Raw genomic sequence first — 23225 nt, 5'->3', positions numbered from 1 at the left:
TTTTTTTTTTTTTTTTTTTGCATTTTCACAAATAGAATAAAGGTTTAACAAATCTGTCTTTTAAAGAAACTTTATCATCTCTGGGACAATCTAGTCCAGATTTGACAGCTGTAGGCAGTGTTTTCTTGATCTGGATCTGGTATCATCATTTTTATTTTTTTTTCCATTTTCACATATAGAATAAAATTCTCACAAACGTGAATCTATATTTCAAATAATCTTTAGCCTCTCTGGGACATCCTAGTCCAGATTTGACAGCTCTGGGTATCGTGGCTTTGGATCTGCAAACTGGGTTTCCCTGAACAGCCGAATCGGAAGCGAAACTTCACGTAACATCGTAACTCACCTCTTATTTTAGCTCTCCCAGAGTGAAACTCTAAAACTGTTTTCTCACCGCTTTCGAAAAGAGAAAATCTGGCTGCAACAACACAAAATACGGAGTTTAATTTAAAAAATTTAAAAAACGTGTGGTCTGTGTAAACGAGGTGTTTGGTCCGTCTTCAACACTCTCCGGGCAGAAACAAGACGTGAGGGGCTTTTTAATTTTACTCTCACGATGCTGCATTACTGCCACCTGCAGGTTTCATTCCCTCTCAGCGTCCTTTCATTTTTCAGCCACCTTTAAAAAACGATAAAAAAAACAACAACATTATTACATGTTAAGAAAGGAAAATGTTACAAAAAGGCCCTTTTTAGATGTGAATCACCATCAGGTCCCTCCCCAGTGCTTAAAAAATATGCACCCCCCTCATAATCAACGAACAGTCCTCAGTGTTGTATGTAATTTAGTTATGTAATTTAATTTTATAATAAAGGAAACTGTTATCGGTTGTTGCTTTGCATGTTTTTCATGTGCACAATGTCTTCCTTTGCCATTTCCAGACAAGTTTCCAGCAAAGTTTGATGCCTGAATTTGCAGCGCCACTTATCTGCCAGGTAAACTGCCTCTCAAGCTGTATTAAGGAAATGGTTAACAGTAAAAAAAAAATAAATAAAGTAATCAAAACATTGCTGCACCTCTTATTGCAAACCCTCTTTGGCATCTTTTCAGTTTGTCTCTCCTCACTGCAGAGATCCTTTGCGCCTGGAAAGCTGCTGTCATAAAGCCCTTTATGTAAAGGGGAATCAGGAACACGCCTGATTTCAATGGGAGAGTAATTAATCACATTGCTGCTTTGAAAGAGAAACAACCAAAATGTCAATATAAGTTAGTAATGAAATTTAAATAGTGAGTTATTTAAATGCAATTATTACATCTTCCTAATAGCTGAATTGTAAATAGTTTTATTTGTTGCACCTTGTCAGATTTGCTGCACCTAAAAGAAAATGCATGTGACAACTGAATCAGATGCTTGTTAGAGTCCATTTATTTTTCATTAACCTGTCTAAAACTGCCCCTATTTCCAGGAAAAACGTCTAAAACATCAAACACAAAAATGAATCAGGTATAAGTAATCAACCATTAAGCCTATAAGAACGTGGTTTGGTCTCCTTTGATAGGTCAGAAGCTAAGGAAGCTGAGAATATGAATCCATTGTAAGTAAACATACTTATGTTAAGTATTCCAGAGTAAATGGAGATGCAATTAAATCTAAAAGGCACCATTATAACCAAGATCCTGCAAATTATAATGCAACTGAATGTTTTCTCCTTCTCCTGGACTACAGCTGTAACTGTAAATTTGATGAAAAGAAACTAAAATACAACATTTATGATACAATTTATAAAGATGTACCAATGCAGTCTTCATGTTTTGGCTTTACAAGAACCTTGTTACAAATAACATAAATCTCCCTCAAACATTGAAATATTTACAAACACTGATCAGTATTCCCATGAAGGAAGAACTCCGTGCTTTATAGGCAGATAACTTGAGAACAACAGGTTGTTCAGGGATGAATGGGGGCATCTAATTAGTGGTCTGAGAGAGAGGAACAGGATGCGGCCTTGTGTTTGCTTGTAGTTCCTACGACTCGGCCACCAGATGGCGACAAAGACCGTGTCCTCCGGTGGACTCCAGAGGGCAAAGGGCAGCTTTCAAGGTGGGGGTATTTGAACAGAACAGGTGTTTGGGACTTAAAAACAGGCCAGGTAAGGTACAATTCTCAGTTGTTATTGTTCTCAGATGGGTTATTCCATGGGTACCCAGCTGAGATCTCTCAGTTTTCATGTGAGTGGTTACCTACACCATCACCAAAGCGAATTCCTCACATGTGTAAAGCACAACTTGGCAATAAAGCTCCTTCTGATGCTGATTGCTTGGTCATGACAAGTATAAAAGATCTTTTTGTAGGTGCTTCCTTCGCTTACGGCCATACCACCCTGAACACGCCCGATCTCGTCCGATCTCGGAAGCTAAGCAGGGTCGGGCCTGGTTAGTACTTGGATGGGAGACCGCCTGGGAATACCAGGTGCTGTAAGCTTTTTATTTTGTTGGGTCAGACATATGGATCATTGTCACTGGAACGGCATGAATATACATTACATTATGTAAACACATACAAGTTATTAACATATAATTTCAAATGACATAAATCAAAGACGAGGAACAAGCTGAAGAAGCAGCCGCGTCCTCTGCTGTCTCTAAAGAGAAGTGAAAAAGCTTACAGCACCTGGTATTCCCAGGCGGTCTCCCATCCAAGTGAAGGAAGAAGTCACAAAAAGATCTTTTATACTTGTCATGACCAAGCAACCACACATGAAACTGAGAGATCTCAGCTGTGCACTCATGGAATAATGAGGGTCGCTATCATCGACAGAAAAATGAACAGAAAAACGCCCCAAAGCACAGAAGTAATTCAACAACAACAATGGCTCAGAGACGCCTTCTGGAGTGAGATGCTGTGGCATGACCTCAAGAGAGCGATTCTCACCAGACATCCCAAGATTATTGCTGAACTCAAACAGTTTTGTAAAGAGGACTGGTCCAAAATTCCTCCTGACTGTTGTTCAGGTCTGATCAAAAACATTTGGTTGAGGTTATTGCTGCCAAACTACATCCAACCTGCACTGTGGACGTTTCCACGCTGTGTTCAATAAAAACATTTAGTTGCTTGTGTGGTATTATTTTAAGCAGACTGTGTTTGTCTATTGTTGTGAGTTAGATGAAGATCAGATCAGATTTTATGGCCAATTTATGCAGAAATCCAGGTAATTCCAAAGGGTTCACATCCTTTTCCTGCAACTGTATACAAAGTTAATGCATTAAATGTAAGGAAACACAAATTAAAAAATGTGTGACTGGATTGTACAGAAAACAAATTTTTGCATTTAAAAAAAAAATACATAATTTTTTCCAGTAATGATTTCTCACTGCTATTACAGACGTATTTTGATTAAGAAAAATCAAACATCTTAGAGAAAAACATATCAAAAGATTGATCTTACAACATTTTACACCTCTTTTAAATTAAGTGCACGTGACCACACACTGAAAACAAACAAACAGTGAGAGAGAGAGAGAACATTTAATTAACATCACCATGGAACAGGCTTTAGTTATAAAGCTGAAATAATGAGTAGGAACAAGTGAGGACAGTGAGGGGAAGATACCAGGAGGATGAGGTAATGAGACACACTCAGCGACCCACAGTCTCATCAGAGAGTCATGCCCAGTGTACACTGACGAAAGGAGCAGTAAAGTAAATGTGGATCTACAAACATCCATTGGCTTGTTGCCTATCTATTAAAGGACTAGACTTTAAATCACTTGGTGAGGTAGAATAAATCTTTAGTTTTCTTTCAGTTATGTTTCTTTTGCCAGACGCTCTTTAAATACACATTTCATAACGTCTGTCTGGCCTCCTGTTTCTCAACACCTACTAAGCGTGTGCTCTGAACTGCCCGCCAGCGTGCGTCCCACAGTCTGTACATGGTCACAATGTGGGGTGCTAATAAAGTTTTATGAGCTGCTTTAATCTGACCGTCTGACCAATCGCAATGCCTCACTGTAACCACACCCCTCCCTTGGGGCTCATTAGAGGGCTGCCCATCACACATAATTGACTGCAACAAATGAAACATGTTTAAAAAAGCAGAGCACACAATGCATATGGCCGTCCAGACCAGCAGGTGAATGGGAACAGAGTGGGTGTGTTGATGTGTTTGTGTGTGCTGCAGTGACTCATTCACAATGTATTAACTCTCGAGCAGATGGCCCCGTAAGAGTGGCAACGAGCGGATTTGTAACAGATGCACTTTGAAAATTCAAACTTCATGAAAGCAGCTAGAAATCGTGTGTAACTTTAGCATCTTTCAGTTTATAATGACGGAAGTTTTCGATTGTTGAAAAATGAGACAATCGAAATGCAAACTGATGCTTTTAGCCCATTCTCAGTGTCCCAGAGTTGGAGCTCTCTGCCGCAGGATCTTTTTGACACTACCACCTGGGGACGGTGATGGCGCAGTGGATAAGACACGTGCCTTTGGTGTGAGAGGTTCAATTCCCCACAGTAACATATCCACCCATGTGTAGATCTATGGAGCTGATACTTCTTAAATCCAATATCAGCTGGAGCACCAATTGTTTTTGTTCTCGTTCTTCTTCTTCTCCACTTTAAGTGTTTGTGCCAAACATAAACTGTATATAAAAAGGTGTCAACACATTCTCATCTCAGCGCGTCATACCTGACGCTTTCAGACAAAGTTTAAGGATTTGACGCTAAAGTACACCTTCAGCGTCTGTATGAAACGCTCCCGTTCGCTACGTTGCAGCAACACAAAGTTTAGGTACTAACATTTCTGATGGTTATGGTTAGGGTAGGGGGCTTTGGGGGGTTGTCAACACCTTTAACACGAACGTAGCACTTCCACTTACGAGACGCTCTGGGGCGTCCCGTACTGACGCAAATTCCTCCCACTACTCAGGCAAAAACAAATTTGAGACCTCATGGTGGCGCTATAACAATAAACTTTACTTTTCTGCACTCATGTCTAAAATGGCTATGTTTAGAGTCAAACTTCTTTCATCATTTTAATCTCTGGATACATCTGCACCTTTGCTCCAATGGTCTTCTGCTCTAAAGATTTGTGCCATCCACCTCTAATATCAAAGATTATAAAGGGGAAAACCTTCACCAGCCTGGTTCTACAACTCTGTATCAGCTTCCCCTCTGATTAGTGAAAATAAAATGGCACAATAGTCTACAGATCAGGTTAATCCTTCACCTGAATTTATTCTAATGAGATGTTTTGACTAGATCTCAGATCTTCATCATGGATATGATCATTAAGAGATTCCACTCCAACAGAGAAATACTCGTACTGGTATCATTTCATACAAAAGCCCATAGTTTAAATGGTAGCGTGCACTACGTAACATTACATTAAGTGGAAACCAGAGAACTAACTCTTAACTATTCAACAGCTGGCATCTGTTTTGTCCTCAATTTAAAAAATATTAATGGCATCTGTTGCTTGGAAGTTCTTATTGATTTCTGTTTACATGATTTTATTTGTGTAAGGGGTGACTTGCAAAGTAAGATTTTCACTGAGACGTTGTGGTTTAACTGTGCATGTGACAATAAACTTCTTGAATCTTGAAATTTAAAGACAAATTGACCGATTTAATGATGAAGGCACAAAAGACGAAAACGCAAGCAAACTAAAAAGTGTTTAAGAAGATGTACAAGAAGACATGAATGTCAAATATCAATTCAGTTTAATGCACGTTGACATCATGGGAGTTAATAAACAATAATCTCAAAGGTAAATGTAAAGGAAAACGGTATAGCAAGATTATTTTGTGTATTGATAAAGCTTCAAGATCAGATTTTATTGATATATACTTATATATACTGAACTTCAAACAGTGTTTTGAGCTATTAAGAGACTAGAAAACATTCATTATGTTCTTAGAACTTATTTTATGTAGGACGTGTTCTCATCTTTGAAATATTTTGTCCCTGCACTTCTGTAAGGAAAACAACTTTCTGCATTAGCCAGCCTTATCTTTTCTGGTGTTAATGATAGGAAGATATAAATAAATCCAAAATTAAGCTTTCTATCCTCATCAAATTTAAGTAAATGCCTCGCCACATTGAGCCCTCTCATTCATTTCCCCATCTATGGCTCTATCCCTTCATCCTCTCCTTGTGCGAAAGTCACCCACATGTAGACACTTTTTATGACCCAGGGACGGAGCCGAACAATTGAAAATCCACCGCAAAATTGTCAAAACCACATGACATCAGCCTTGGCCGGCTCAAGCACCTCATTCCTCGAGTTTACTGGAAGAGAAAAATGTGGCCAAAAGGCAACAGGTAGGAGTAACACCACATGTGGACGAAGCCACAGACCTCACAAGTGGAAAAACACTGACGCATTGTACTTGAGTGTCGCAGTCCTTTACATCAGTTTACCTGTAACTTAAAAGTAGTTCCCAATTCATACTTCGGCCATTTGCAATATATATAGGGATACATGTGGGGAGCGTTTTGTTTATTTAGTGGTTAACGATAGAGAATTGTCTACGCAGAACAAATAAAATGTAAACATTATAAAAAGAAGAGGAGGCCAGGCTCAGCTGCACTAATATACCGGTATGCATAAATGCATTAAAGTAACTAGAGTAATTTGCTATTAGTTACTTTCCATCCCTGATCTTGACAGGGATTCCTGTGTAGGAGTTCATTTACTGCAAGTGTGGGAAGTTTAAATATGTCTTGGTAGTTTTTTAATTAGCCTGTGGGTGTAGTATGAGTGTGTGTTTGTGTGTAATTAAAAGTGTCCTTCCTCAGTGCCCTTTTCCTCATATATATAAGACCAACAGACTGACAGATTGACTGAAGACGAGGAGAGGTGACACACTGAGAAGGTATCGACTGGTTCTCTCACTTTCCTTTCTGTTACTGCGGCAGTGTCTCTCTCTTACGCTCCTTTAGTCTATCACCGTTGTCGCTCGACTCCGTTCAGACAGTCTTGGATGAAGATGATGATGAAAATGTCACTGTGGTTTCTGTTGCTTGGCCTTGCTGTGACCTACACTGCCGCTGCTGGACCAGGTACTGTACACACTGACAAAGTGTATTTTACTTTATAAATCTACACTATGGCACTTTGTGTTTGTAGTGCCAAACCTCAGTGGTGGACAAAGTATTCAGATCCTTTGACAAAGTAAAAGTACTAATACCACACTGTAAAAATACTCTGTTACAAGTAAAGGTTCTGCATTGGAAAGCAGTAAGTGTAATAAGGAAAATGTACTTAAAGTGTTAAAGTAAAAGTACTAGTGTATATTATATCATGAGATTATTATTCATCATGCATTCATGTAAAAGCAGGATTTTAATTCTGTAGTTGTTGAGCTGGAGCTCATTGTGAACTATTTTGTATCAGACTGCAACTAATTATTATTTTCTTTATGGATTCATCTGTTGATTATTTTCTCATTAATTCAAAATTCTGAAAATAGTGAGAAATGTTGTCACAGGTACCCAGAGCCTAAAGTGACATCTTTATAATACTTTGTTTTGTCCAACCAACAGTCTAAACCTCAACATTATTAACAAACATTCAAATTATTTAAATAATCTAAAGGAAAAGCAGCAAATCTTCACATTTGTGAAGCCGGAACCATCAAATGTTTTTGCATGAAAAATGTAAATGATCAGAATAGTTGCCAGTTAATTTTCTGTCAACTGACTAATTGTTTCAGCTGTACTTGTGTAAAGTGTTCGGTAGTTTAATTCATAACAAAACATCATATTTTATAAACTCTTAAAGTTTTGTTTGTCAAAATCTTAATTTGTAATGACTAGCTAAAGCTGTCAGAAATATTGTGCTTTTTACTTCACTACATTTATCTCTTTGAGTTGTGGTGGAGTAGAAGTAGAAAGTGTTTGGAAACAGGTGCCTCAAATTTGTGCTTAAATACAGTACTTGAGTAAATGTCCACCACTGCCAAGAGGATGCACATGTTGTGTTTTTATTTACCATTTAAAGCCTTTCTGATGTCTTATAGAGGACCTATACCTTTGAAGGTCAAATAATGCATCTAAATATGTATTATTAGCACTAATGTCCAATAATAACCCTAGTATGTCTTATATGACCTGGTAACACATGCACTAATGCAGCTGTGATACCATGTCAGTATCTAATAATTTACCCACGGTACCTTGCAATCAAATTCCTCATAATGCAGATATAACACCTTATAAAGTCCCTTGTACTTCTTATATTTTCTAGTAAAACACATACTATGCCTTAATGTCTTATAATGGAGATTTGGTAACATCTAATATTAATATTGTACCTATAACACTTGTACTGGATGTCTTGTGGTTGACAATACCTTACAGATGTGATACCATATGATACACTTACAATGCCTTATGGATGATTTAAAGTATTACTGAAATGCTACACACACACACGCTGTCTCTCTTCAGGCAGCTGTGTGGGTCGTTGTGGTGAAAGTTTCACCAGAGGCCAGCAGTGTACCTGTGACCTGAGCTGCCTGCAACATAATGAGTGCTGCCAAGACTTTCAGGCTGTTTGCACCACTGGTAAGACGCTCATTATAAGACACATACAATAATAATGCGGTAAATATATTTTCACAGCAGACATTTTGACTCGTCATATCACTGATAATATTAACAATGCCTGTGTTCTATTAAAGTGTGCCCGTCAGCCGTGAGTCAACATGAACAATATCAGGACCCTGAAACTGAAGCAGCTAAATGGAATTCATCCATCACACATTTTGTCATTTACACCTGTGCTTTTCCTAATTTTGACATGTCAAGTCATGTCACAATTAAATCAAGTGGCTCAAATGTGAAAGGTGTTGCTTATACTGATACAGAGAACAACTCTGCAGTTCTGCAGAACTTTTTGGCCTCTTTACACTCATTGTTTTAGTTAGTTTAAAGCTTTTCAGCCTTTTTATTAGCTTGTTGTTTTGGCATCTGTCAACATTTCAGCCTAATTCTAGCTTGTTGTTTTAGGTTTTATAGACCTTTTTGTCCTCTTTTAGTTCGTTTTCAAAGATTTTTAGCTTTTTAATTAGCTTCTGTGGAAGATTCTTTTAACTTGTTGTTTAAGCTTCTATTGAACTTTTTAGATTATTTTAGCTTGTTTTGGTTTCTGTGGAACTTCTTAGATTCTTTTAACTTGTTTAAGCTTCTATTGAACTTTTTAGATTATTTTAGCTTGTTTTGGTTTCTGTGGAACTTCTTAGATTCTTTTAGCTTGTTGTTTTTGTTTCTACGGAACTTTTTTAGATTCCTAGCACTTAGTTTTACAGGCCCATTTTGGCTTTGACAGCTACTTTAAGCAAAAAAAGATCTGGACCAGGACCAAAAAAGTAGACTGATGACAAAGTTTTCAATTAGCTGAGGTTCATAGGGGAGCATTTAGCAGCTAAAGAGCCAGATTATCCTGTGGACAGAAACATGACTCCAAACGAATGCCAACAATTCTCCATGCCTGTTGGATGTGTTATTATTTTTATTGCAATGTCAGGGCTGTGTATGTCTGCCTGTTTTGTAGTTATTCTGCTCCTTAGTGGAGCTTCACATTTCAAATAGTTTTGACCAGTCAAAAGTAAGACGCGCTCTGCTGTGATGATGATGTTCTGTTTGTCTGGCTGTTGTTCTCAGCTCAGTCCTGTCAGGGTCGCTGTAGTGAGACATTCAGGCGCGGTCGGCTGTGTGAATGTGATTCACAGTGCATCCAATACAACACCTGTTGTCAGGACTTCCAGCTACACTGCGGTAAGGGCCAACAACCACAACAACACTATTGTACAATTATACACTTAGCATACTGTACACAGTTGTAGTGGAGTTTAAAGACATCAAATGAAGCTTTAAGAAACTTGGGTACTGGATGAACAAAATATCCTGATTTGAATAGCTGACGCAGTTTTAAGTTTGTATCACAAAGTAAACCCCAGAGTGCAGAGTTCAACCTTTTCTCTCTGTCCACAGATGCCAGTGTGTCAGTTTCACGCCCCATGACTTTCCAGCCTCTGAGGGCTGCAGCTTCAGGTTAGCAGCCATCAATAACAACCAACTAACCAGCAGCAGAGCTTCCCTTTCACTGCCATCGTAGCTTTTACAAGGACATTTGTTAGAGTCAAAAGGCTTGGTCAGGTAGCTGCTCAGACTTAAAACGTGAAACGTGTTTACATTTTGTTACCTGTCCAGGCTTTTCTGTGTTACTTTTTGAACACTAAACTGATGCTGGATAAACATGTGTGTCCACAGTCTTCATAAAAGAAACAAAATCTCCCTTTTTTATTGTTATTCCATCAGGAAAACGGAAATCGGAGAAGAACAAGAAAAGGTCTAACAGTGAGAGCGAGGAACGCTACACAGGTAGATTTTTATGTTGAATTTGTTGTTGATTCACTGTATCCAAACATTCATTAAATACACAGTCAGAACCCGATGGAGAAATGTGTTTTTAACATGCAAATGAAAGAGACCAGATTACTGACTTGACATGTTTTTTTTAAAGTATTTATTGGGGAAATCGCACCACTAAAGTGCAATATCAACTAAGTTTGGTGCTTTATCCCCCAATATGTGACCTTGTTTAATAGATGGTTCCCATGTCAAAATCTAGTCTTAAGCCATTAAGAGGAAGGAATAGTTCAACACATTAGGAAATGTGCTTATTCGCTTTCTTGCGTTGGATGAGTAGATCAATACCACTCTCACATCTGTATGGAAAATATGAAGCTATGCTGTTTAGCCTAGCTGAGCAGACTGGAAACGGGGGAATAGCTATTCATCAAATTATGACAACACCTTTAAGTACATTCAAATAAATGATTAATGCTGATATATTATTGTAATTTTAATGTATATGTTTTTATGTAGCAAGGGGTCCCTGCCCACAGTACCCCGGGGGTCAGTGTCCAGGTGCATTAAACCTCCTCAACCCACTCACTGCCGGCTCCTCTGGCCCCACCCCTCCAGTTGTACCAACCAACTCACGACAACATGGTTAGGATTTTATTTTTTTTATTCCACTAAGATTTTTAAATTACATTTTTTACTCAAAAGATAATATCATTTTGTCCAATTACATGAAAAGATGCAAACCTTCTCTTGTAGGTGTGAATAACATCCCCGTCGGTTTACTGCCGATGTCCAGCGCTTCCTCTCATGGTGGAGCTCCAGACTCACCAGCACCCGGCTCCTCTCTGCCCAGCGCCAGTGCTCTGCCTCTGGGCAGCAGTGCCTCTGGTCTTGGAGCTGATGGTGGGAAAGTGAATGTCCACCTTGTGCTGTCTCCTGAGGTGGTGGCTCCATCTGGGCCAAGTCAAGGTTAATTAAACAGAGATTATTTTTAATTTAATTCCAAATATAACATTTGTTTTATTTGTTTATTTCAATTTGTTTTATTTAAAAATCATTTACTCTATCTATAAGTAAAAATGTATTTGATTAATTGCATTTGACTACAGTTCTCAGTGGCCTGGCAGGCTCCAGGCCCAGACCCAGCACCCTGCAGGACGTAGCCCAAGACTTAGGTCTCTCTTTGGGGGAAGGAGGTTCTGAGGTACCAGGGACAGGTAGGACAAGTGGTCCTTGTGATTTGTGTGTGTGTGTGTCCCTTATTGACCAACTTCAGTCTCTTGTGACTTTGCATGTACAAAAATTACAAATTTAACATTTTAAGTTTATAGTTATGGCATCTAAACACATGTTGAACACATCTGAATGATCATCTGTGTCTCAAATTTGTTTTGTTTTGCTAATTTTAAAAAATACAGAAAATTCAAACAACTTATAAGGTTGTAATTCATATAAATAACACACTGGATCAGTTTTTAAAATAAAGTGTGTGTGTGTGTGTGTAGGACTCTATGCTGATGTCGACCTGTGCAGTGATTCCCCGATCAATGGACTGACAGCTCTCATCAACGGGACCATACTGATATTTAAAGGTCAGCGTCAGTGTGTGTTGTTGTTTGTTGTTGCCCTTGTGGTTAAATGCTGTATTGTACTGTTTCTACATATATTAAAGTGTGCGTAATGACTGAATGAGATTTTGTATGTGTTTTGTGTGTGATCCTCGTATGTTAATGTAATGTGATTCAGTGACATCTTTGAGTTACCCGTGTTTCAGGTGAGCTGTTCTGGTCCGTGGACCCTGCCAGTCGCTCAGTTGGTCATCCACAGAGTATCACAGACACTCTGGGTGTCTTGTCCCCCATCGATACCGTCTTCACACGATGCAACTGCCACGGAAACACCTACATCATCAAGGTAAAAATATTACCATAACCCTGTATTACTGCTCATCTACAACCACTGTGTCAGTCAGTCTGCTCATTTTCCTGCTAAATGTGTAAACTTGATCTTAAACTACTAGCGAAATCCAGACTGACACCACCAGCACCACCAATATTAATAAGCTGCTGTACTGTAACTACAACAATTTCTGTACTACACATTGTACTAGGTTCCAGTATCCAGTCCTGAATAGTCCAAAGCAACAGCATGTACAGATATTTTGTACGGAATTTCTGTTGTTTTAACTCCGCACCGCTATCAGGGAAATGTACTGGGCATCATTGTGGATGGATAATATTTGTGGGGTTAAGGCGGGACAACTCTATTCTAGACTATATGTTTTTTAGCATTTTCTTTGTCTCACAAACTTCTACATACTTCCTCAAAAGTCTTGTAAAGCTGCCTTGGATAATAAGGAAGGTTTACATTGTCTGTTTTTCTAGAGTTTTGGTAAAAAGTGAACTCATTCAAGAATTGCTTTAGAAAAAAAAAGTAATATCCACTATGCAGTCTGTGAAAATCTTGCTTAACGGTTATTAAATCTTTGTTAAATTTCCAAAAATGTACTTACAGTACAGATGATTTATAATGAATTTTTAAAGTTTTGAACTCTGAATGGTTGCTTTAGAGCTTCCATTAGACAAAAAGTCTCTTTATATTTCAGCATACAGCACTCACTGCTGGACAATAATTAAGTACATTTACTCAAGTACTGTACTTAAGTACAAATTTGACGTACTTTACTCGAGTATTTCCTTTTCATGCCACTATCTACTTCTACTCCACCACTACATTTCACTACATTTATCTGACAGCTTCAACTACTTTACAAATTAAGATGTTCACATTGAAACATATGAAGAGTTTAAAAAATATGTTTTGTTATAAATTAAACTACCCAACATTTTATACAAGTACAGCTGACATGATTATTAGATTGACATTCAAATTAACTGGCAACAACTTTGATTTTTGATTTTGAAAATTGAGACATTTTTCATGTCCACAAATGTGAAGATTTGCTGCTTTTCATTTTAATTATGTTAATTCATTTGTAATAAATTTGAGCTTTGTACTGTTGGCTAGACAAAGCAAAGCACTGTGAAGGTGTCACTTTAGGCTAGGGCTGGGCAATAAAACAATAATGATAATTATCATTATCAACTATATAATTTTCCTCTATAACAATATAACAAATGTTCAATAAATATTTGATTTAATTCATTTAAATCATGAACAAATTAGCACTTCATTTTTCTCTTAAGATATTTAGGAAAACTGACTGAAAAGAAAGATTTTACTTAATTTTACTTATTTATATAAGTATATTTGTTTAAAAAAAGATTAATACCTCAGATTTGTTAAGTTATCCACTGTGTAGCATCAAGTGTTTGTTCTGACCATAAAGAAGGTTTCTTCAACTTTCACTCAGAGGCAAAAATCTGCCTTTAAAAACTTAAAAGAAATGATGATTTGACATTTATTGTGATAATTATCGATATTGAATTACATAATTTTTTTTTTAATCATGACACCCCTGTTTTTGGGTTCTGGGTAACTGTGACTGCATTTCTCACATTTCTGAATTTAGAAAATCAATTAATGGTGAAAATAAATACTTTAAGTACATTTTCCAGATTATACTTACATACTTTTACTTTAACATTTTCAATTCAGGACTTTTACTAGTAAGAGTATTTTTACAGTGTTGTATTAGTACTTTTACCTAAGTAAAGGATCAGAATACTTCGTCCACCACTGACAGTGCTGAATAATACTCTATGATTATGCCAAACTGTGTTACTGTAATGGCAACACAACAAAGGGAGCTCACCTCAGAAAGCTCCCTCTGATGATAAAGCAGTTAGCCTCTTCGTCACCATGTCTCCTCCTCGTCCTCCGCTGCAGGGAGACCAGTACTGGCGTCTAGATGGGAACATGGTGATGGAGCCAGGCTACCCCAAACCTCTGGCCTCTGAGTTCCCAGGTCTGACAGGAGGCATCAGTGCTGCACTGGCAGTACCAGCCACCAGGAGCAGACCAGAGACTGTTTACTTCTTTAAAAACGGTGAGGAATACACAAAGACAACAAACACCGAGACGGAGGCACAATCTAGGCCTGGGATGGATTCTGCGTCTCGATTAAAGTCACATCAACACATTTATATTTTGAATCTCAAGTTGCTGAATCCCAAGAGCAGCTGGGATATGGCAAGCCGTTTTAACATTTATTCCTTAAAACTTACTGGTCGCTATTTAAAAGCTACTAGTACTAAGCTACTTCTTAGTTACTAGTAACTATTCCTGTTTTACTAGTAATAACATTTGATCAGATACTAATACTTAAATTTTAGTTACTAGTGCTTATTTTTAGTTAGTATTCACCAATTGCAGATTTTTGCCATTGAAATCTTTGTATTACTAGTAACTATTTCCTTTTTACTAGTATCTATAATTTATATACTCGTTCTTATTTTAAAATGGAAACAGTTACTAGTAATATATTTGAATAAATACTAGTAACTAATGAATAGATACTAGTAGCATATAAGTAACGACTAGTAAGTTTTAAAGATGTTAAAACGGCTTTCCATAGCTGGGGCGGAATTAGTGGGATAAATTAACAAGTCAACTGCACATTAAAAGCCACCAATCAAGTGTCCTTGATCAAGGCATAACTTCCAACTGGCCATAAGAACAGTATGGTTAAAAATAATCTCATTTCCACTAACTAGCTGTTTTGGAGGCTTTCAGCTACAGCTCACAGTCTTCATTTGCAAATTAAACTGTGCAGTTTGGTGTCAGATGTCAGGTGTGGTAGAAGCTGTTGTCAGTTGTTCTTTACACCGGAGCCCCTTACATTCAATGATGAAGACCATGAGATGCAGGTGAAAGCTCTGAAAAAGCTAGTGAGAGATTCTTCTTTTGTTACACATCCTGTTCCCAACTTCAGAAATAAACTTTCAGTCTCAAAACAGTGTGGTTGTTTGTTGTAAAGTTCGGCTCCCTGTTGAATGTGTGGAACTGTATGGATATAAAGCAAGGTGTCATCTCCAGATATAGAAATGAACATACAGTGCTGAGTTTACAGACATGACCAACAGCTGCTCTCTCTCTGTCCTCCAGGAGACGTCATGCAGAGGTTCACCTTCCCATCAGGCAGCACTCTCTCCTGCGGCAAAAAACCAAGGAGCTCCTTGACGGGACGTTTCGCTCACCAGGCTGGTCGGTAGCCTAACAAAGCATTTCCCACAAAACGTTGCACTGTTCCTTTAAAAAGCCCAGACACAAAAACACCAACCCACCGTAGCAGGTCCTCGCCACTGACCAACCAATTATGAGTATTATCATAATTTTATTTTCCACAATTGTTATTATTTTAAATTAAAATATTTGAGTCGAATAGAGATCAGTGCAATATAAATGCACTGTAGATTCAAACCAGAATACAGGTGATCCGAGCGGCATTCGCTGATATACACATCCTGCTCCCTCTTAGTGGGCCTTATTGCAAGGTCCTGCATTACTAAACTTAACCCTTTTCCTTGTCTGAAACTAATGGCGTTCAAACTTTGCAAAAGGTGTCCATAAGTGTAAGCGTAGGAAGCAGGGTTATTTCTATGTTCATTCCTATTTCTGTTCTGCTCAATCTCCTCTAACTCGAGATCCACAGCTTGGATATTACTACAATATACCTGCTTAGTAAAGTTAATACATTTATATGACAAAGTATGACGATCATCACATGAAACATTTATTAGGTTAAATTCATCAAATAACTATCAGAGTGGGTTGCTTCTTCTTCTCACTTGTGTTGTTTTTTTATTTTTTATTTCTCACATCTAGAAGTTCTTCTAAGTGGCGAGATCAACCTCAAAGTGTCTCTGAAGGGATTCCCTACCCCGGTCACCTCTGCTCTGTCCATGCCCAGCCCCCAGAGGAACGACCGATACGAGCACTACGTCTTCTCTGGACGTAAGACCCTTCCTAAAAAGCATTGTTCTTCCTTAGAAAGCAACAAGACTTAAGAGGCTGTTGGCTCAACTTTAACTTTAGGATCTTTATTTTCCACAAATGTGATAATTTGTCTTTTCCTCACAGTCTTTCCCTGTGAGATGAGGCTTTTCCCAGATTTTCAGAGTTATACGTCTGGTTGAGGATCTGCGTTGAAATCATTTACTCTGCTTTCTCTGCAGCTCTCTTCTTCAGCATCCAGATTTCAGGTGACCTGCCAGCACTGGCCAAACCGGACCCATCTGCAGCCCTTGCACCTCTACCCATCCTCAGCCCTGCTGCTGTGATAACCAACTCTGCCAACATGGCACCTCCGCACGCAAACCCTCCCCGCCCAGCAAACTCCATCAGAGTCTGGCTGCGCTGTCCCTAGGAACATCCTGAACAAAATTTCTTTTTGCGTTTCTAATGAGTAAATTTCTCTAAAAGTAGCAATTTACTATATTTTCTAATAATTTTTTAATCAGAGTATTTTACAGTGTCAGCTAAGTACCATCACAGATTGTGACAGCCTCCAATAAAACCTTAAACTATCCAGCTGCTAAATACACATAATTTCCAAAATTAATAATTACAATAACGCTAATAAAGAGGACTAAAAAGTCAGGTCTGAAAAGTGTCATCCATTTCTACATTTTCCAGAGCCCAACTTCACATTTTAAGATTGTTTTTTCTTTTGTCTAAAACTTAAAGATTATCAATTTACAATATAAAATAAACCCTCACATTTAAGAAGCAAAAAAGTCAGAAAACGCAAAGTAATTATTCTTGATGAATGACCTAATTAATCAAACCCCTTAACAAAATTTCTGCTGCATAATTTTCTATCAACTAATCGAGTAACTGATTGATTGAGCTCTAATTGTGTCCCTCTCCATTTTCACTTTTCATTATGTGTAAATATGGAAACAAGATCAAATAAAAATGCCACATTCTTGTTCATCTCAAAGCCCAACGGTAGCCATCTTAAGTGTGATGAGTCTGCCGGGAACTCTGACTCCCCTTGATTATAAAAAATAAAATAAAAAATACTCTATATCGCTGCTACTCATTATTTGACTTTATTATTAAAACATGTGTATTAACAGCCCAAAGACAGAGCAAAACGAAGATACTAACAAAATAACAAATCCAGGACTGCCCTCATGAATATATGTGAAACAACATTACAAAACACAACCTAAAGCTCGCTGGATTTAACAAGCAATGTGACCTTACATCACTCAAGAGAAAGGATCAAAACACGCACAAAGCTGTCATACCTCAAATGTAATAGTGTGACTAATGATTTTGATTGGACAGAAGATTTGTTGGTATAATGAATTCTAGAAAAAAAAAAACAAGCGTTATCTTTTTATTTCCTTGTTGGATGAGATGACCAGAGTTGCTACTGGTGACATCGTCATTAGGCAAAGCCCCCTCTGCCCATGGCTCCTCCCCTTCCTCCTCGAGAGAAAGTTCCTGAAAACACAAATGTGAGGAGAAAGAAGTTTAATCCAACATCGTCAGTGTTCATGATATTATTCTTATGTGTATGCTGCTCTCTGCTTATTGCACTTCAATAAACAGCTTCATCATTAACCCTTTGTGTGTGCAGTTTTTCCTGCAAGTGTACAATATCGGTGATTATCAAGAGCCCTGCACTGAAAGTCCAGTCCTCCAGGACAGTTTCAGGTTCTTACCCCTGCGGCTGAGTAACGTCCTGGCCTCGCCCCTCCCTCCTCTGTTTCCTCTGCCCGACAGGATGCTCATCAGAGGTTGACTGGTCAGTGTGCGCCGCTGAGGAACACTGCTGGTGTCTGTGAATACAGTTCATCACATCAGCAGCACATCAACGGCAAATTACTTACATCTTTGGTATCAACCAGGGCAAAAAGATTCAGCTGAACACAAGTACGACTTGGTAATTCTGAGCGAAGGAATTCTGCAGGATTGACGAAATGAATTGCTATAAGAAACTAAAATGATTCCCCCAGTTGTGATGAAAGTCCGGTTGTTGAGATTTGCTGTAGTTTCAATGTTGGATGGAAAAAAAATATGTGATATGTTGGATGGTTTAAATTATGGTTAGTGGACCGAATACATTACCAGGGTCTTGGCTGGTAGATGGCAGTGTTGCATCCTCACTCTGCTGTCCGGTAGACTCCATGTCTGTTTGGCTGTCCAAAGAAGATTCAGGACTGGAAAACACAAACAGATGTCCCAAAAAAAAAAAAAAAAAAAAATCAGTCAATAGGTACAAAATCTTTTTAGAGGTGGAGTAAGTGATACTGGACAAATCCAACACCATGACAAATTCAACGATATAGAGCGAACAACACCACAGCAAGTAATGTCATTAACATTAGCTAAGTTTTGGGTTAGCGTACGGTTGTTACCGTTGCAGCTGCTGTGAATGTAAATGCTCCGTACTTGTATAGCGCCTTTCTAGTCTTTTCGACCACTCAAAGCGCTTTTACACTACATCTGCATTCACTCATACACTGGCGGAATAGCCACCAGGGGCAATTCAGGGTTCAGTATCTTCCAAGTACACTTCAACACGCAACCAGGGGGAGCCAGGGATTGAACCGCCGACCTTCCGATTAACGGCCAACCCGCTCTACCTCCTGAGCCACAGCAAACACACAGAGACGTCCCAGAGCCAGCACACCAGCTCCAGACAGCGATACTCACAGCTCTCCTGCTACTATAGCTAACATCACAACAACAGCATGTGCTGGTGACCTAGAAAGTGAGCTGAATGTCAGTGGAACGGATGGAACAGTGTAGTGTGACGGGGTAGCGGGCCACTTTTGTCCCTTTTCTACCGCATGGTACCAGCTTGCCTCGCATTTATTTATTTTTTTAATATCACCTCTGTCGAGGTTCCAAGCAAGCTGATACCAAAATGTGATGTGAAAACACTACAGATTACCGATTGGTCAGAGAGAATCATCACTATTCACTGCATCATCACTGCACACGCCAGACAGGGTCTAATGTTTTATATTTTACACTTTTTGTATGCCATCTCATCATTAAATCCACTTCTGAGAGGTTTTGAGGTGAGAAATCAACTGTGTACATTTTGAATATTGGCAGGTTTTACGGAAATTAGATGACCAGAGCCAGGGCTGTGTGCAAACGCCAGATTAGCGGACCGTGAGGAGATATTCAATGAATTGGGCAAAAATTGTATTGGAAACAAACCTGACGATCAGAAAAAGGGCCGTGCGAGTCTTTTATTTTCACAAGCTCCCACTCAAACCTCTTGGTGACCGTCTTTGCTTCTCTACTATCAGAACCGCAGATTGAGTTGCTTTCTGCAGCTTCCCGGCGTCGGTCCCCACTGACCTACAGAAACAAACTCCACGCTCGGGCCTGACAGTTGACAAAGTGCTCACCCTTCTCCTTCGTGCTCCATGAACACTTCATCTCCATCATCGCCGGCAGAAGCCATCCCGGTGGAGGCGGTTACCATGGGAACCGACTGGGATGCCATGTTGTCGCCGCTGTCTGACGGCAGAGACTCCGTGAAGACGGTCACTGACGGAGACCGAGAGATGAGGAACACGATGAAGCGTTCATAGTTAACACCGACACAAACAGCCACCTGTCGTAATGTACACAGCAGCGTGAGTGCGAGCGTTACCTGGTGCAGCCACCTGTAAAGGCGTGGTGGGCACGCTCCTTCCTCCTCCGTCCTCATCGTGCGCGGCCAGGAACAGAGGAGACTCGTACATCCCCAGACCTATACACACATCAGTAGAAACAAAGACAGGATTAAGTGTTAAAATGTATGATCGCGTTACTGTTTGACATTAGTGCAGGTGTCACTCTGTGTGTGTGTGTGTTACCTCCTTGAGAGGCCAGCTGTCCCAGGTCAGAGTGTGAGCCTGATGTCTGACTCAGCAGGTCCTCTGGAGGTCCAAACCTGAACCTGGTGGAAAGACCCGCTACCTGAGGAGAACTGAGGAGATGAAAGACAGTCAAAGATCCCTCTGAGGTTCTGATCAAGCACTCTTTATTAACTCTCTCCATAACAAACATTTTTGTTAGACTTGTTTAAACTGCATTTGTGTGTGAATGATTTTATTATCCATAACAGCGTTTGATCACTGTAAGAGGTTTCCACTGGACTGAAACCCTGATTGAAGACATGCAATCTAAATGAAAATCTATTGCTTTTTTAAAATCCACGTATTTTTAACTCAAAATCAATAAAAAACAAACATTAATGAGGAACTTTCAAACCATCTAATGCAATTCAATGATATTCTAGGAATTCCGTGACCACTAAATGTTCAACGTGTGTGTATTTTACACTAAAGTCTGTGTGTGCGTTTCGTCTTACTGTATAGCCTCAGCAAAGCCATCAGTGCGGTGTGGGACTACCAGAGTGGGAGTACTGGGAACCATTCTGTCGTCATCGTCAAAGAAATGTTGCTGCAACACACAAACACACTTTCTCACTACAGCTGCAGATCAACTTCACATGGTTCGCACACACAGTATGGCCTTTTATACCAATAATATATACCATTTACCGTACCATTAACTCCAACATCAAACAGTGTGCATTCTGACTTCTGAAATAGGCTGAATGTTTTTTACTATTCAAATAGGTATTTTCTGTTCTTGACTATGCTCCATCTGCTGTGTTGTGGATGGATAAAGTGAACCCTCTTTTAAAGAAACATACACTCAATGATGACTTTTCCTGTCAAGTTCAGTCCATCAAGCAGGTTCTGGTCCAGGCACTACTGTAACTTGCTGGTGCTAGTGAACCCACAAAGTTGTCCAACACTACACCTCCGTACCCTGCACTGGTACTTGCTTACCATGCTGTGAATGGCTCAGGGCTATCCTACATCAACCACACACCCAGCCCGTCCACTACACTGTAGAGCTGCAACGATTAGTCGATTAATCAATCGAAAGAAAATTAATCGACAACTATTGATAATAGTTTTATCATACATACATACATATACATATATATTTTTTTAAACAAAAATGTAAAACATGCTGGTTTCATCTTCTTAAATGTAAAGAATTGCTACTACTCTGTCATTTATGATAGTAAATGAAGAGTCTTTGAGTTTTGGACTGTTGGTTGGGCAAAAGAAGCAATTTAAAAGATGCAACTTTGTGCTCGGGAATTTTTTTTTTTTTTTACAATTTCTTGACATTTTATAGACTTAACGATTAATCGTGAAAGTTGTCGGCAGATTAGTCAATAATTAAAATAATCGTTATTTGCAGCCCTATTCTTCTGCCGCCAATATGCTCGCTACTCTACAAGGGGGCCCATCTACCGCTCTACGAAATCATGGCCGTTTGCTGTCCTGGCGAGCTCCCTCCTTACATGAGGACAGCAGAAATGCTACACATCTTCAGACTGTACTTGGGCCAATAAAAACTATTTGACTTATTTTTTGTAAATGTAGCACTTGATTCAGTTCAGCATATTTGATGAAGTTGATTTCAGGTTGTATCCAAATGCACTTGTTGCAAGTCACTTTGGATAAAAGTGACAGCTACATAAATGTAATGTTATATAAAGCAAAAGTAATCAAATTCAGCATTTCTTACCATACTGCCTATTCCAGGAGTAAGTTGAGGTCCGCGCCCTACTGATGGTCTGCGCAGCTGAGAGGGCTGTCGCTGGTTTACAAAAACAAATCATTGCTGTTAAGAGTATTCTATCATTTATTCAGGACATTTTACAATTTTAATTTGTCAAGATGTTCAAGTTAAACGGGCTAATAGTCTACTGTTTAGATGTAAAGCTACAGTGTGTACCTGTGTGTGCGGGGGTCCCAGCTCGTGAGCCGGAGGTTGGATGTAGAGCCGTGGTGGGAGAGGGTGTGGGGGCCTACGCGGGTGGGGCAGGCGGGGTGTCAGGGACGAGGGGGAGGGCCCAGAGGTGGTGGAGGTTGGGGGGAGTTGTACAAGGTCTCTGGGGGGGTCGGACTCCGACGTGGCACCACTGCTGCCCTCACCTGGAAGAGACGAGTGACTCACATTAGGTGATTTCACAATGAGGAACAATTAAAGCCAATCAGAGACTACAGAAGATGCTCACTGCTGTGCGACGGCTCAGAGGCATGCTGGGAGTCCGAAGACGCTCCACACACGTTCTCCTCTGCGTTGGGGGCCTCTGGTGGCTCCTCCTCCCCTCCCTCCTCTTCTGCTCCCCTGCTCTCCTCATTACTCTCCTCGCCTTCCCTCATGCCGCTGTCACCGCCATCGTCATCCTCTTCATCATCCTCTTCTTCCTCTTTATACTGAGGCAGACAGAGAGAGCGAGGTTATTTACTCCAGACAACAGATCAAAGCTGGATATATATTGACGTTCATAAGCGGATCAGCACCTCCTCCTCCTCTTCTTCTTCTTCCTCCTCCTCCTCCTCCTCGCCTTCGTCCTCCTGCTTCTCCTCCGCCTCTTTGCTCTCACGGCTCTCGCTGTCCGTGTCGATCACAATGACGTCCCGAATAATAGTGGAGCCCTGAGAGGACATCTGTTCAGAGGGGACAGACTGGGACACGCCTCCTTCCTCAAGGTCCTCGTCCTCTTCAGCTAAGACAGGGAAACACTCCTCTGGAAGCTCCTACACCCCAAACAAACGCCCAATATTATGACAAAAACTAACACCTACTCATGAATAGCAGCAGCATCAAGGGTCCAATCTTGTCTATTATGGCAGAAAATTGTGTTTTTATCCTTAACCTTTCCTCTCCTCTGTCCACATTTACTAGAGTTTAGGTCAGAGCTGTGAGATTGTTTTGGTGTTTTCCTCTCTCGTCTTTCCTCTCCTGGAATGTTCATTTAAGGCTGAGAGAGGATCTCTGTTCCCCAAAACATAGAAATCTAAAACTGCGTAAATGAGTATGCATCCCTTTGCTTGGGGCCAGACGCCCGAAGCTGCTCTAGGCCTGTATGTGTGTTGTAGTACTTCTGTTTATTCTCTT

General features: G+C 39.7%; 3 protein-coding genes and 1 non-coding gene across 4 annotated transcripts in view; 2 read left to right on the top strand and 2 right to left on the bottom strand.

Moving 5' to 3' along the window:
- Nucleotides 1–486, bottom strand: part of dusp12 (dual specificity phosphatase 12) — a 13673-nt gene extending 13187 nt beyond the window's left edge. Inside the window, exon 1 of the mRNA XM_046052062.1 lies at nt 347–486. The gene's annotated coding sequence lies outside the window, so the exon portion shown is untranslated. The remainder of the gene's footprint in view (nt 1–346) is intronic.
- A 1818-nt stretch (nt 487–2304) lies between these two features.
- On the top strand, nt 2305–2423 carry LOC123973160. Its single transcript, XR_006825548.1, has one exon. It is a non-coding gene; the product is annotated as a 5S ribosomal RNA (ribosomal RNA).
- A 6805-nt stretch (nt 2424–9228) lies between these two features.
- prg4a (proteoglycan 4a) lies at nt 9229–16641 on the top strand. The gene is made up of 13 exons (XM_046052061.1): nt 9229–9474; nt 9606–9719; nt 9936–9995; nt 10263–10325; nt 10833–10958; nt 11070–11282; nt 11423–11530; nt 11819–11905; nt 12088–12227; nt 14163–14322; nt 15381–15479; nt 16101–16229; nt 16451–16641. Exons 1-13 carry the CDS (start codon nt 9399–9401, stop codon nt 16639–16641), a joined length of 1566 nt encoding a protein of 521 aa, XP_045908017.1. The 5' UTR covers nt 9229–9398.
- A 672-nt stretch (nt 16642–17313) lies between these two features.
- LOC123972192 (nucleoprotein TPR-like) overlaps nt 17314–23225 on the bottom strand; it is a 42189-nt gene continuing 36277 nt past the window's right edge. The window contains exons 45-55 of the mRNA XM_046051493.1: nt 22628–22864; nt 22339–22540; nt 22056–22255; nt 21846–21917; nt 20605–20696; nt 20108–20220; nt 19903–20001; nt 19655–19796; nt 18357–18448; nt 17951–18067; nt 17314–17729 (exon numbers count right to left, since the gene is read on the bottom strand). Of these exons, the coding sequence (XP_045907449.1) occupies nt 17674–17729; nt 17951–18067; nt 18357–18448; nt 19655–19796; nt 19903–20001; nt 20108–20220; nt 20605–20696; nt 21846–21917; nt 22056–22255; nt 22339–22540; nt 22628–22864 (1422 nt within the window). The 3' untranslated portion in view covers nt 17314–17673. The remainder of the gene's footprint in view (nt 17730–17950; nt 18068–18356; nt 18449–19654; nt 19797–19902; nt 20002–20107; nt 20221–20604; nt 20697–21845; nt 21918–22055; nt 22256–22338; nt 22541–22627; nt 22865–23225) is intronic.

Source organism: Micropterus dolomieu, linkage group LG06 (assembly GCF_021292245.1).
Source record: "Micropterus dolomieu isolate WLL.071019.BEF.003 ecotype Adirondacks linkage group LG06, ASM2129224v1, whole genome shotgun sequence".
NCBI classification, from domain to species: domain Eukaryota; kingdom Metazoa; phylum Chordata; class Actinopteri; order Centrarchiformes; family Centrarchidae; genus Micropterus; species Micropterus dolomieu.
Note: the sequence above shows the minus strand (reverse complement) of the source record. Positions and strands in the feature narration are given on the sequence as shown.

Bases quoted from the DNA above. Each gene is read 5' to 3' on its own strand.
- prg4a (XM_046052061.1), top strand. From the start codon at position 9,399: ATGACTCCAAACGAATGCCAACAATTCTCCATGCCTGTTGGATGTGTT. The intron at 9,720-9,935 runs GTAAGGGCCAAC...CTCTGTCCACAG, and splicing joins GGACTTCCAGCTACACTGCG to ATGCCAGTGTGTCAGTTTCA. The intron at 9,996-10,262 runs GTTAGCAGCCAT...TTATTCCATCAG, and splicing joins TCTGAGGGCTGCAGCTTCAG to GAAAACGGAAATCGGAGAAG.